Raw genomic sequence first — 15000 nt, 5'->3', positions numbered from 1 at the left:
TGTGAGCGAGCATCTCTGAGGGATTTAGCGTAGGCCAGATCTCCAGTGGACTAGCAGAAACTAGCAGCAACACAAAAATGTATCATCATACATGAAGTAGAAAAATAGTCATAAGGGACTTTTTTTCTGTCTCAACACATCCTGGGAAGGCCAACACGCTGCCTCAGGAAGGCCTCCAAGATCTCCAGAGACCCATCCCACCCTGGGAACGAACACTTTGCTCGGCTGCCCTCGGACAGGCGGTTCAGGACCATGTTCGCAAGGACAAACAGACTGAAGCTCAGCTTCTACCCCAGGGCCATTCAGGCCCTGAACACAGCAAAGACCCAGGTTCTAGGCCCTGGACAATCTAGACAATTTGATGGCAGCTACTGGATTGTAATCAAGTGCAATACTGAAACACAACTGTGAACATTTCAAACCTGCAAACTGCGACACTTTAAATGAATGTGCAATAATACTATGTGCAATATGACAACCCTCGTGCACATAAGGTTCAGAGATAGGAAATGTTAGGATATTTATAGCATAGCATAGAGTACAGCACAGTGTTTTATTTGTATAGTATAGTATAGTGGATAGTGTACATAGCCTTTATTTATGTAAACCAGCTCTTTTCCCTTCTTGTTTTTAGTATTATTATTATTTATTTATTTTTTCCTAGCACCAGGGGAGCCCCCCTTCCCAAATGTCGTTGTATGGTACCTGTACTATATTAATGACAATAAAGACCATTCATTCATTCATTCATTCAATAATAATAACAATAACAATAATAATTATAATCCTGATGAAATTAACTTAGTAGCCTAAACCTTTCTCTAGCATCTCTCTCCATTGTTTTCGGAGTCAAAGGAATGAGCTGTCCTCAGTGGTTCTGTCCCACACCACTCTGCATATTCTTCTGGGCCTGTGCACTCTAGCTGGCACTGGGCTGAGATGCAGGTGCTGGGGGCGGTCATAGTGTGGTTTATGAAGCTCTGAGTGCACATGGTTGTTGTGGTTGTGTTCATAGCAGTTTTGGTTGGGGAGCTGTGAGTGGTTAGGCTTAGGGTTAGAAGTTAACGCGCGTGCAGAAAGATGCCACGAAACTCATGTCCGGTAGCTTTCTTTCAAGGAATTTCAAAAATAAAAGTCCCGTAAAACAATTGTTATTTCTCGCCGTGAGAAATAGAGATGCGGCGTGAGAGCGTGAGAACTGGTTGAAATGCGTGAGTCTCACGGCGATTGCGTGAGACTTGGCAGCTCTGATAAAAAGCCTACATTTACAAAAAACAAAAAAAACAGTCCCCTGTTCCATATGGGAGCAAAAACTATTATGGCACTTGAGAAATATACTTCCAACGTCTCTGACTCTTTAGGGCTCCATAGGTTGTTTAGTTACTTTGTCTGTTTCCTTGTTGCACTCACAGAGTAACCCTGACATTGATTGTAAACAGATCTCTTCTCCTCTATGTGCTGGCACACATTAACCAAACCTGACCTTTGTGTGTGTGTATGTGTGTGTATGAGAGATAGAGAGAGAGAGAGGGGTGGGTGGGTGGGTGGGTTGGTGGTAGGAAAGAACAAAAAAAATGAGGCTGTGTAAATAGTCAAGGAAAAACACTGTGATAACAACCAAACATAACTTGTGTGCAATCATACTTCATGAGCCTGATCTGATCTTGTCACAAGCTAAAAGCTTTATTTGTTTTGGACTACACAGCCCGATTAGGCGTATGAACTAATCAATAATGGCATCAATAATGTACAAACAGTCCTTCCACCTATTGGGAAATAGTAGAACAAACAAACATACACTCAAAGCTATGCAATGTTCGCTGAGCTAACTTGGTTTTCTCCATGTAGGACAAGAGACCAAGCTGTTTGAGCACATGGATATTATGCTTGTGGTTTGAATACAGTATAAGTTCGGATAAATAGTGTAACAGATGCATAGTGTAACAGAATATTGGACTATCAGAGAAAAGTTCTCTCAGCTTCCTGTGTTGACCTTATTTGGGGGACATAATCAAATAGGTCTAGTCCTGTTCAAAGAACTCGGAATACAGGTTCAAATTCATTCACAGAATGACTCCAATGACAGTATGGCTCTTTGTCCTAGCTGGAGTATACTGCAGCGTTCGTGGTTCAGGTAACATACTGATATTCTTCTATCAAATTAAAATTCAATATACGATTTTTGGCTATTACATTCTATGTACATACTAGTATTTCAATCTTCATGATATAGTGCTTGGTTAATAAATGGAACAGTTAATTACTATCTATCTGGTGTACAATGCCTTAACAACAAACATATAGTAAGTAAACGTTGATATCCTTAATATTCACTCTTGAAAAAAGACTAGAATGAGAATATTTGTTATTGCTCTCAGACGGGCACCTAAGGGATATGGACAGCTTCATCAGTGCAGTTCAGCAGATGGAGGACTCCAATCCTGACCTCTCACCTCTGACGCTGGTTCGAAGTCTACGCCGGAACGCGGGGCACGAAGACCCGCTGACCCTTCATTTCCTGGGGGCCTCAAACAACCTCAGCGACACAGAGACCTCCGTCCTAAACTCCACTCTCTCTGGCTTCTTCGACAAGGCCATCCACCATGTCGTAACGGACCGCGGCGAGGAGAGAGGGGTGGTCCTCACCCCGGACGGGACCACGGTGGCCCTCGCCCCCCTGCTCCTCGGCATCGAGGTGGGCCTGAAAGCCAGGATGGAGGGGACCCCTCCTCTGGGGATGTTTCCCCTCACCTTGGCCAAACACCTGGGACTCTCCTTCCTAAGCTTCCAGGACTTCCCTCCCTCCCAGCGCCTGGGGCCTGATGGTTGCTGGGACAACGTGACCCACCCCAGGGTGTTCCGGCTGTCCAGGATCCCCACCCTGGCCACAGATGCTCTGATCAACGGCGGGATGGATGGAGCTATCCTGGGGATGGATCTCGTCACCTTACCCCCCTCTGAACACCCTGGGGGTGTCAGCGACCTGCTTAGGGGTTACTACCTCTATGAACTCCGGGAGGGGCCAGGACAGGGCCTGGACGCCGTACCCAGACACATCAGCCCCAAGCGCAGGGAGACCTCCAGAGCCCTGCTGGAGCCCCTGGACCCCCAGAGGCAAGTGTTGGAGACGCTGTCGCTGGTCTGGAAGCTGGAGAAGACTGAGTGGATAGCCAAGGACACAGGGGTGGAGAAGGCGGTGAGAGACGGGGTGCTGGAGTTTGTCCACAGGTACTGGGGTGAGTCTAAGTATAAGAAAATAAATGACTGTCTATTTTTTTTTTTTAAGTTATTTTTTTCTGAGTGGGGCAGTCCCACTCATATTTGTCATTTTTATTGAGAGATATAGTAGAGATTTAGACAGGAAGGATGGGTGAGAGAGAGAGGAGGGATGACATGCAGGATATGTCCCCGGCCGGAAATCGAACCAGGGACCCTGCGGTTACATGGTCAACGCTTAACACGCTACGCCACCTAAGCGGCCATAATGACTGTCTATTTACCTATTGTATCCATTATATCTACTGCTCCAATGATGATTCAATGAATGATGGTTTGTTGATAAATGGTAATGATTTTGAAGTTTTAGGCAATTGGGAGAATTAGTCTGTAATATGAAGTGTCATTGAGCCGGCACCACTTTAGTTCAAGCACTGCTCAATTAGTCTAATGTGGCTTCCACTCCCTATCACCTTCCTTTAATCTGCATTGGTACAGGAAAGATTGGACAGGTTTAAGTGGATGCCCCAGGGACATCCACCATAATAGTATTGCTTTGACCTTCACTGTCTAATCAGATCAGTGCAGGTAAAGGTGAGGGGATGAGGCGAGGAAGCCTCTTTCGACTATTGAGATTCACACCAACCCTCTCCCCCCAGACTGCCCTCCAATCATCCCTCGGTGTCAGTGGCAGGCGGAGGCTCACCGCGGGATGCCCATCCCGCTGGCCCTGCCCCTCCCCTTCCTGTACGTCCACCACACCTACGAGCCGGCCGCACCCTGCCTGACCTTTCAGCAGTGTTCCAGAAACATGAGGTCCATGCAGCGCTTCCACCAGAACGACCGTGGATGGGGCGACATCGGATACAGGTGTGTGACCTTTGACCTCTCGGGGCAGCTGTGGCTCAGGAGGTAGAGCCGGCGTCTAATGATTGTAAGGTCGGCGGTCTGATCCCCTGTAAAATGACAATTCAATGCCTCATCCAAACTCGAATCCAACTATGTTCTATGTGGCTGTTTTCATGTGGCTGGTGGTGACCCTAACCCAAAGGAAACATTTCCATCCCTGGATGGACAATAAAGTTGTATCTACTGTCATTGAATCTAATCTAAATGCATACTATGTCTTTCATACCCTCAGTTTTGTGGTGGGCTCTGAAGGGTACGTGTATGAGGGGTGTGGCTGGCACCACCGTGGCAGACACACCAAGGACCACAACTCCGTGGGCTACGGCGTGGCCTTCATCGGTAACTACTCGTCCAGCCTGCCCTCCCGACACGCTCTGGGGCTGCTGCGACACCGCCTGACCAAGTGTGCCGTTGACGCAGGGCGACTGCAGGGTAACTTTACCATCCACGGGCATCGACAGATGAGGGAGACTACCTGCCCAGGAGACGCCCTCTACTCAGAGATCAAGGGCTGGGAGCATTTTAGGGCGAGAGACTGACTGGTCAGTGTTGATGTTGTTTTTGCTGACTGTGAAACTCTGTGACTAGGCCTACTGTCTGACTACTAGGTTTATCATTCATTGTCAGGACAGGATATCTGGTAGGCCTTAGAATGAATGAATGAATGAATGAATGAATGAATGAATGAATGAATGAATGAATGAATGGTCTTTATTGTCATTGCTATAGTACAGGTACCAAACAACGAAATTTGGGAGGGGTGGCTCCCCTGGTGCTAGGAAAGAAAAAAAAGAAGAAAAAAAAAGAAGAAAAAAGAAAAGAAGGGAAAGGAGCTAGTTTACATAAATAAAGGCTATGTACACTATCCACTATACTATACTGTACAGATAAAACGACTAGGGTTGTCATATTGCACATAGTGTTATTGCACATTTATTTAAAGTGTCGCCGTTTGCAGGCTTTAGATGTCTGAAGGAACTGTTACAGTGTTGTTTTCAATGATTGTCTCAGACAAACAATACTGAAAATAAACACACAATAAGACAGATTTTCAAGTTGGTATTCCTGATGAATATGGGGATTTAACATTGATAATCTAGACTATAGAGCTATTTCAGTTGTTGATACAGTTTTTGGATTTGATGTACCGGTAGTAGGACTCATTTCCACATTTTTATGATCTCTTACAGGAAACCAACCCTTCAAGAAAGGAACTGAAAAAGACAAGCATGTAAAACAGTATGGAATAAACGGCTTTATTGCCAACTCTGTCTCATTGGATTGTATGAGTTCTACTTCTACACAATGATATTTAGTCTAAGGGTATACAGAATCACACTGGTTCTACATCCACATCAAGTGCACTCCTGACACCCAGTGGAAAAGGGATATAGCCTACTCTGCCAGGCATGGCCAAAGATATTGGTGGATAACTCAAAATATTACTCAATAATAATAAGTCACTTGTTATCACAAAATAGCGTCAATAATTAATATATCGACATCATGTCAACACAAAATTATTATATTAATTAAATCGATCATAACAAAACCTGTCCCAAGACAAGAGCCGTAAAGTTGTGTGCTGCATTTGCGACCAATCGGTAAACATGACCTACTGCTTTACGGCACATGTTGAGAGAAAGCGGCAGCCTTTTAAGTAGCAGAAAGACACCTCTTGTCAAAAGGTATTTGGCCAAACTGTCAGGGTGTGCGAATGTTGCACATGGACTTTACACATCATTCATAGGAAGGACGATTTCATGTTCTCGTCTACCAAAAGTGTTGTCTACTACTTTCATTAGCGACGCGTGTTCTAAGTGTGCAGCGAGTTGAACACACCCATAATCTAATCCTACCTAGTCATAGAAAAGGTTTAAATACACCCTGCAGTGATATAGCTGATAGAGTTGAAGACTTTGATTAACCCATTGTGTTTGCTGTTTCCTATAGCCTACCCGATTATTAGAACGGAGTGGTGTATTTTACGAGTGGTGTCTTAGCAAATAACACTGTAGCTGTTTGCTTTCTAGCTGTTCAAAGTTGTCACTTTTAGGTCGCAAAGTTGTTCTACGTATTGCTTGGCTAATGTGCATCATGTGTGTGTAGCTTGCAAGTTGCATCTGTCCCAGGCAATGCGCGTTGGACTCCCCGAAGGACTGCAAAGTGGATCGGTGAGAGCATTAAGTTGTGGTGAGTAGTGTGTTGAGTTTTTATGTCGCGACACTCATCTGACACGACTTGATGGGTGAAAACAACACAGCACTCACTTAGAACAATCAAATGCTGTTAGACCGGTCATTACTGGTCAAGTGGTGAAGGAATGATGCATTTATTGTATTTGAACATGACCCCAGTTATTGTATTTGAACATGACCCCAGTTATTGTATTTGAACATGACCCCAGTTATTGTATTTGAACATGACCCCAGTTATCGTATTTGAACATGACCCCAGTTATTGTATTTGAACATGACCCCAGTTATTATATTTGAACATGACCCCAGTTATTGTATTTGAACATGACCCCCCCAGGCTCAGCTGGGTTTTCAGTTAGTATCGTCATGACAACCGTTGCACCAATTTATGATTTCATTTTCTCTTCTTCTGTGGTGGCGGCGACCCTCTAGACTGCGTTGCTGAGTGTGTTGATGCTCCCGCTGCTGAGGACTGTGGGATTGCGAGCGTTCTCCATGGCGTCAGAGACCTACACTTCAGGCACTCACTCCGCTGTCTTCGTCACCTGTCCCCACATAGAGGTGGCCAAACACCTGGCCAGGTAAACAAACATGGGTGTGTTCACTCAGTTGCTGCAAATGTCAGGAAACATTTGGAAGACACAGAGGAGGTGCTTCATGACCGTGACCGTTCGGGAACACTGATTTACCTTATTTTGTTTTAAAACGTCTTGCTATGTCCTCCTAATGAACATGATCCACAGGCCGATTTTACACCTGCCCAATCCTCAACCGACCCATAGCTTTTTTTGTGTGTATGTGCTTGTGTAGATCTGACAGGATTGGATAGGTCAAACAACATGGTGAAAAGTTCACCTAGCCTGTCACACAGCGAGGTGGATCTATTGCTCACCCACCCAATTGTGCATAGGCAGGGGCATGGCGGCGATTTGGAAATGGGCACTCCACCACTTTTTAAATATCATTTAAATGATCTCAAGCACCATTCCATTGTCTACATATGTGAAAACAAACAGCAATGTTCTACCTTTATGTAGTAAAAAAAGAGAAAACTGTGGCCACCGGTATGGTATTGCTGGAGATAATGAATGTGATGTTAAAAAGTGTTGGAAGTGCCCCTTTAAGCATGCAGGTAGCTATGCATTGTTTAACTCGCACACTGATTGGTTGTCCCTTTCGCCAGAGAGATTGTGGAGAAGAAGCTGGCTGCTTGTGTCAACATTGTTCCCAAAATCATCTCTGTGTAAGTGTATTGTGTAATCAAGTGTGTATCAGTGGAGGTAGAAATTGGAAGACGGGCTCATTGTAATGCATGGAATGGAATAAGGGATTGTTATCAAACCCACATGGAAATCTTGATTTTTTAGTTTCATATTGTGCATATGTAATTTAACATATTATATTATTATACATAAATGTCTCCATCTCTCCTTAGGTATGAGTGGCAGGGACATATTGAAGAGATAGATAATGAGGTGTTGATGGTGGGTACTCTTTCTTGCCTTCTCTGATCTTGCCTTACAATCTCATGACGAAACATCTTTCAATGTGTAGAGAAGCTAGCTAGTACATGAATGCATTAATGGTCCTGTACAGCTTGACACTATTGCTTCCTTCTCTGGAATGTAGATGATTAAGACCAGGAGCACAAAGGTGGCAGCGTTAGCCGAATATGTCAGGTAAGCTTCTGATATTTTACAAATCTATGTCATGGGAAAGGCTCTTTGTATTTGTGTACAGAAACACAAACGCTTGTTACAGTTGAGCTAATGCCATTAACTACACTAATGGTAGCAGTGATGCATAAAGTTGGTGTGTGTGTGGTTTGTGTGGTGTGTGTGGTGTGTGTGTGTGTGTGTGTGTGTGTGTGTGTGTGTGTGTGTGTGTGTGTGTGTGTGTGTGTGTGTGTGTGTGTGTGTGTGTGGTGTGTGTGTGTGTATGTGGGAGGGAGAGAAAGGTTCTAGGAATGAAGGAGGAAAAACTAATACCGGTAACTTGTTATCAATGACAAAAGAATAGTGATGGAGAGAGAGAGACTCAACATTGTGTGTTGCTTCAAGGTCAAACCACCCCTATGAAGTGGCTGAGGTCATCAGCTTGCCGATAGATCAGGGCAATCCGCCCTACCTCAAGTGGCTCGGTGATGTTGTTCCTGAATAATGGATGGATGAATAGAAGGATCCATAGATGGATTGAGGAAGGGGACATTTCACTCCCATGTCAGAGGCTCCATAACCGTCACTGCTTCACAGTTCAGAAATTGTGCTCAATTGTTCAGAATTGTTCAGAATTTGTGCTCAAATGCCCTGTTTCTTTGTATGTGTATTTTGTACGTTTGCTTATGCTGAATGATCATTTGATTGAGAATTAAAATAAATCAACAGAAATGGGATATTCGTTTTTTTATTTCACTCTGAAAACCGCGACCGTTTTGTTCGAGCTTTCTGTTATAAACTGTCAAATCTGTAATATATTAAGCACTCAGCTTATCTTATCTATCAGCTGATCTTGATATGTCACTCACCACTTTCAGTGGCTGATTTCCCTATTCTGAGGTAAAGGTGTCTCAATCTCAATCTCAAAAGTATTTCCTGGATTCCTCACGTCCTCTCTCCTCACCTTCTCAAAACCCATTGGAGGAGAAGGTCTGAGGGGAGGAACCCCAGACCCTCTCCTCCAATGGGTTTTGAAAAGGAGGTGAGAATAATGGATGTGGCTCTTGGGGACAGAACCTTCAGCGTGGCTGCACCGACCCTCTGGAACTCCCTCCCCATAGTGATCCGCAACGCCCCCACCCTGGACTCCTTCAAATCAGCCCTTAAAACCCATCTGTTCATCAAGGCCTTTGGAAACACTGTTTCTGTTTTGCTTTGTTTGTTTTCTGTTTTGTCTGTCTGACCATTCCCCTTTAGAATTGTAAAGCGTCCTTGGGTTTTTGAAAGGCGCTATAGAAATCGAAGTTATTATTATTATTATTATGTGAAGAATCAAGGAAAAACTTTTGAGATTTGACCTCTATCTCAGGAGCTTCTCCCATAAGCCCCATAGTCTTACTGGCACTCAACTGAATGCACTTCCACAATGAATATCTATCCCATCTAAAACATTTTAAGATGTATTTAAAAAACGTTATAAAGGTTATTTCTTTTTAGTGGGGCAGTCCAACTCCTACATTTTCACTGGACAGTGACAGTGAAGAAAGTAAGGAGAAGATGGCATGTCAGCAGGGCATGGGCCAGATTCAAACCCATGGCGACATGGGAACACAATATGTGTACTGCAGGCCATGGTGCTAGACCACTGGACCACCCCAGGCCACCACTTTGGCTTTTTTAACAACACTATAAATAAAAGCTAATCATTTATTTTCCAACCAGATATGTCTCAAAGTGTCACATTTATTTATGTTTTTTAAATTCCACACACATTTAAGGCTTTGTAGATTACCAAAGCACAGCCAACACATAACCTATGTCATCGTAACACAGAAGTATGACTTTACAAACAATAACACTGCAGTCCTTTGACACTCCTCCAAAGAAAGATTTGGGTTATGTCCATACTGAGAGTGAAACAGTAATTTGGATAGATACAATTAGGGATGCTCCGATCTGGATTTTTGGGGCCGATACCGATCACCGATTTTTTTCCTCAAGATCAACCGATACCGATACCGATTTTTTTTATTTATACATAACTGTAGGCCTACTGACTGGATAGCCTACATATTTTTTGCTTTTTAGACAAAAGTTTTGATCCATTAGGCACCAAGCAAACGCAGACCCATTTTTATGGCATAGTAAAGGTCTGGCCTATCACCCAGTTAGGGCCTGAAGCCCAAGTCAGTCGATATGGCTGTATAAAAGACATCATAAACGTGGCCTTCATGGTTTACATACTGTTACGTCCTCCTATGTTTTCTGTTCAGTTATCTGTCTTCCCCAGGAAAAGAAAAAAAAAAAAAAAAACGGTTTTTGCGATCGGCCATTTTTGCCGATCACCGATCGAGTCATTTGGAGTGAAATCGGCCGATTTAAATCGGTGGCCGATAAATCGGAGCATCCCTAGATACAATTATTAGATTTCTCATTCCCAGTGAATAACATAAGTTGCAGTAAAGCACATTTCTAGATTGGGTGTACTGTAGCCACTTATGGTACTATGGGTACATGACTCCTTTGCCTGCTTCCAGTCTCTCTCTTCTGTCAGCTAAAACACCTATAGACTCAACTGCTACATACAAGTACTTTTTTTGACTAATAGCTCGCTCAAACACCGATAAAATGTTCAGCCCTCACACTTGAACAATAGGCTCAGATTCAGTCAGATTCAGAACACGGAAGCCACATTACTGGAGTCACCTCATTAACACAGTAGGACACAACTTCACATACAGAGATATTCTGAATACTAGGCAGTCTTTTTACTTTACAGAACCGGGGACAACTATTCCATTCCCCCCAGCAATTATTGTCCCATAATTACATCACTCAAAATGGCTCTCAATTCAATCGCCCGAAGGTGCATAACAGAGGACACACAGCTTTTGACTCACTGATTATGTATATATGCATACTTTCATCTAGAGGGTGGGTGGAGGTGGGAGGGGGGTGAAGGGCTGGGGAGAACAGATTAAATTCAATTCATTTGTCAAGCCAAATGCTTCATCTGTCATAAGTATTTAAGAGATGAAAACGGGCATTTCCATTGACTCTCTCAGCTGACAGAAGGTCACTTCTTTGAGATGCAACCGTGCGCAAAGTAACATTAATTGAATTTGATATTTGACTTTAAGGTTACTTTCATCATACTGGTTTTTCTGTGATTAATTGTTGTAGGTTGTGCCCTATGGCTTTCTAGCCTATGTTGTGACATTGATATTGTTCATAAAGTTGCACACGGCAATAAGCAGACCATAGGGCATTTTGCTGATAAAGTGTATGTATGCCATGTACATCATGTACAGTTTACTCAAGCACAAACAAACGTGCGTCACACAAATGTGCGTCTTTGAGCTCTGAATGTACAACGCGTAATATCAATACATTTCATACTGTACATAAATACACATCTCCCACAGAGTGTAACACTGAATTGTGTTACCATTATCATTTGCATATTCCCCAACAATATAATAACTGATCACATTTTTGAACAAAGCTTGGAATTTGAGGCAAGGCAAGTTGGTAGCGTTAGTAGTAGGTAGTGTTCACAGTTGCGTTGATTCTGAAGTGAAGTTTAGGTTACATTCCTATAGGGCTACAGGCAGCTGATCTCAAGCGTGGCGCTCTTGTCCAGTGACTCCTCAGGTAGTGATCTGTTGCTCCCACTCTTGGATCCAGATCCATTGGCCACAGAGAAGATGGTAGAGTTAGGCTCCAAGCCTGGGTCTTTCCCAGGTTTAGTGCTCTGCCCTGGGGGGACTGCCTCAGGTTTACCTCCCTGTGACAACAGCGTCCTGGAGCTCTCCACCTCTCCTCCTCCATTCCCGCTCTGCGCAATCTTACAGATTCCTGTCATCTGTGTGGCGTCCTCTCTTCCCTCCAACTTATTCTCCTCCTCCTCTTCTTCCTCCTCCATCTGGGGCTTGGTGACTCCTAGGTCGTCCCGCGGCTCGATTGAAATACCCTTCCACTCGTCTGTGGGGCGCTGTAGCTCGATGCCCGCCCTCTCGTGGTTCTCCACCCTCCGTGTGGAGCGACACAGAGCTTTCCTGAAGCCCCTCTTGAAGTTGTCGGACAGGAACCCGTAGAGTATAGGATTGGCACAGCTGTTGGCGTACGACAGCACCACAACGAAGAAATACAATCCTCTGAACTCTCCGGGCAGTACGACAAGAAGATTGACGATGTTAAGGGCGTAGAAGGGGAGCCAGCACAGGACAAACACCGCTACCACGATGACCACCATCCGGGTGATCTTCCTCTCCGACTTCCTGCGCCTGGAGGAAGTGGCCCGTGCCCGTTTCCCTGAGTTACGTACCTACAAATGACATACATGACATAATATGACAGCTTTCATTGTATACAGTTTTGTATACAGTACTCCACTTCACATACAAAATAATAAGTTCTTAAGCATATCAATCTTTTCGGTTATTGAATCTATGTTAAAATGGTTAAACTATTACATTCCTTCCACCAAATATTGGCCCATAATTACATTACTCAAAAATGTTTAGTCAAACTCTATTCAAATCTTCTAATCTGTTGAAAAACAGCTTTTGATATCCTGATATGGACTCATTGCTCATGTATGCAATGAATATATAAATCCAGTTATTTCTAGAACAAATTCAATTTGTTTGTCAAACCAAATGTGACAAATTTATGTACGAGATGAAAACTAGCATTCCATTGACTCTCAACCCTGACAGAATGAGATCCAGTCATGCATAAAGTAACAGCAAATTGAAGATTATTCTGAGCATAATGTATTTTTTAGGTGTTGCATTGTTGTAGTTCGTGCCGTATGGAGTATAGGAAGGCTTACTGAGTGGGATAAGAGTGGGCAGCAGGTTCTAGGCTACTCTGCAGACTCAGGGGAGACTGGTGGAGGTAGAAATCGGAGGATGGGCTCATTGTAATGCATAGAATGGACTGATGAATGGCATCAAACACATTCTACCTCCACAAGCCCCCCCTGTACTGTATTCTTACCTTAACCTCATCCCCAGGCTATTGCACATAGTGCATATACAGTGCCTTCGCAAAGTATTCAGACCCCGTCACTTTTTCCACATTGTTGTCTAATAGACTCGAACTCGATTTAATAAAAAATAATTAAATGATTGCCAAATTTTGCCAACAATCCACATCAATACCCCAGAATGACAAAGTGAAAACAAGTTTTTAGAAATGTCTGTACATTTATTCGAATTGAAATACCTCATGTACATAAGTATTGATACCCTTTGCTATGACCCTTTTGCTCATTAAAATGAACTAAAATGCAAAAATGTCATCAACAAATCATTCGATAAGTTGAATTGAGTCCAGCGTAATCCAAGGAAAATAGTTGATGTAATTTTGGAATGAATATCTTCAACCTGATCCACATAGTGTGTAATTGATTCTTATGCAAATCAGAGACCCTATAAAAACAAAGATATTAATTTAAAAATTACATTAAGATGGACTCAATTCAACTTATTGAGTGATTTGTCGATTTTTTTGCATTTTAGCATTTTAGCAAATTTTAACAGACCTTTAGAGCACTTGGGTTGGAAGCATCTGAAAATCAAGATCATTCTTACCTTGACAACAATGAGCAGGTAACACATGCAGATGACCAGAAGGGGGCAGAAGAACCCTATCGTCACTGTGTAGACGATAAAAGATGCCTTCCACACCTCCGCTGGCTCCGGCCACACAATACTACAATTCCCATCATCCTCCAGCACGTTGGCAAACACCACCACCGGCAGCACCACCACGAACGACACCGCCCACACGGTCGCGTTGACCGCCTTCGCCACATGAGGTCTCCTCCACCAGGACGACCGTATGGGATGGACCACAGCCAGGTAGCGGTCGATGCTCATGACCGTGAGGCAGAAGATGCTCGTGAACTGGTTAATGGCGTCCACGGTCATGACCACGCGGCACATGAGAGAGCCGAACGGCCAAGAGAGAAGAGCGTTCTGCACGGCCAGGAAGGGCAGGCCCAGCATGAAGAGCTCGTCTGCGATGGCCAGGTTGAGGATGTAGATGTTAGTGACCGACTCGGTCCTGGAGTAGTGAAGGACGATATGGATGACCAGAGTGTTCCCCACCAAGCCGATGACACACACGGTCACGTAGATGATGGGGATGAGCACCCCTGCCACGCTGGGTTGGAAACCCTGTCCTCCTCCTCCGCCACCGGGGTCGGTCCAGTTGTGCCAGGAGGAGCCATTGGGGTCGTCGGAGTAGTCTGGGGTAAAGTTGTAGAGGGGTGAGGAAGTGGTGAGGAGGGAGGGGAGGGAGGACTGGGAGAGGGCGAAGGTGTCGAGCCGGACTTCGGAGGGGGCAACTGGGGGTAGGCCGGTGGTCGGGGGTGCTTGGATTAGCCCCATGGAGGTGGTGGTCAAAGGAGGAAGGTGGTGGGGATGGTGGTGGTGGTTAGGACTTCACTTCAGTGCTTGCCAGTTGGTCCTGGAGATGGGAAAGAGAGACAGAGCGGTGTGTGAGAGAGAATGCGTTGAGGTGGTGTTAGGATGAAAATCCTTCCTAATTGCATTTGGAACTGGCTCGGTTCCCCAAGGAAGGTGATAAGGATTCCAAACTTCCTGCCAGGCCAAGACTCATGTGTACAAGATGTTTTATGGCCAACTTGTGACCACCATTTATATCAAGATAGTAACATTCCTTTGTTCCTTGCTCATTGCTGGTGGATTACTGTTGATTGAGCAGCCAGTTGTGTGAGCCCAGAGCTCTGAATAAGCTGTCTTAATCCTTTAACCTCAATCCTTAAACTTTCCTTTGAGCATCAACTTTATTCCTCATCCAGTTGGATTTTATACTTCAATATGAGAAATCATCATTACAGGGGGGGGTGTATATTTTCACGGTATATTTTCCAGGTTGCAGTGTAAGAGGAGACGGAATAAAATGAGAAGATAAAAGGTCCCTCCTCTTCCTTACCCCCCCCACCCCCCCGCCCCACCATCAATCATACACCGGTCACCATCAACAAC

The 15000-nt window shown here is 44.2% G+C and overlaps 3 protein-coding genes across 3 annotated transcripts; 2 read left to right on the top strand and 1 right to left on the bottom strand.

Moving 5' to 3' along the window:
* The first annotated feature begins 1853 nt into the window (after positions 1-1853).
* LOC308149569 (N-acetylmuramoyl-L-alanine amidase-like) lies at positions 1854-5468 on the top strand. Its single transcript, XM_080522429.1, has 5 exons — positions 1854-2134; positions 2379-3236; positions 3876-4086; positions 4358-4667; positions 5316-5468. The coding sequence occupies exons 1-4, from the start codon at positions 2071-2073 to the stop codon at positions 4662-4664; spliced, it is 1440 nt and encodes a 479-aa protein (XP_080378555.1). The 5' UTR covers positions 1854-2070; the 3' UTR covers positions 4665-4667; positions 5316-5468.
* Positions 5469-6260: 792 nt separating this feature from the next.
* On the top strand, positions 6261-8703 carry LOC308151541 (protein CutA homolog; the record flags this gene model as incomplete). Its single annotated transcript, XM_080524437.1, is given in 7 exon segments — positions 6261-6311; positions 6313-6318; positions 6756-6904; positions 7507-7566; positions 7759-7807; positions 7953-8002; positions 8384-8703. Coding segments are annotated over 7 exon segments (465 nt in total). The 3' UTR covers positions 8484-8703.
* A 2469-nt stretch (positions 8704-11172) lies between these two features.
* Positions 11173-14379, bottom strand: LOC308149903 (somatostatin receptor 3; the record flags this gene model as incomplete). The annotated part of the gene is made up of 2 exons (XM_080522783.1): positions 11173-12305; positions 13579-14379. 2 exons carry the CDS (start codon positions 14377-14379, stop codon positions 11583-11585), a joined length of 1524 nt encoding a protein of 507 aa, XP_080378909.1. The 3' UTR covers positions 11173-11582.
* Positions 14380-15000: the final 621 nt, after the last annotated feature.

The sequence above is a fragment of the Nansenia antarctica genome (assembly GCF_963989245.1).
Source record: "Nansenia antarctica genome assembly, chromosome: 2".
Lineage (NCBI taxonomy): Eukaryota > Metazoa > Chordata > Actinopteri > Argentiniformes > Microstomatidae > Nansenia > Nansenia antarctica.
Note: the sequence above shows the minus strand (reverse complement) of the source record. Positions and strands in the feature narration are given on the sequence as shown.

What these genes read in the sequence shown, in the direction of transcription:
- LOC308149569 (XM_080522429.1), top strand. Translation starts at nt 2,071, where the DNA reads ATGACTCCAATGACAGTATGGCTCTTTGTCCTAGCTGGAGTATACTGC. An exon ending in CTGCAGCGTTCGTGGTTCAG is followed by an intron (nt 2,135 to 2,378) that starts GTAACATACTGA and finishes TATTGCTCTCAG; the next exon opens with ACGGGCACCTAAGGGATATG. An exon ending in TGGGGCGACATCGGATACAG is followed by an intron (nt 4,087 to 4,357) that starts GTGTGTGACCTT and finishes TCATACCCTCAG; the next exon opens with TTTTGTGGTGGGCTCTGAAG.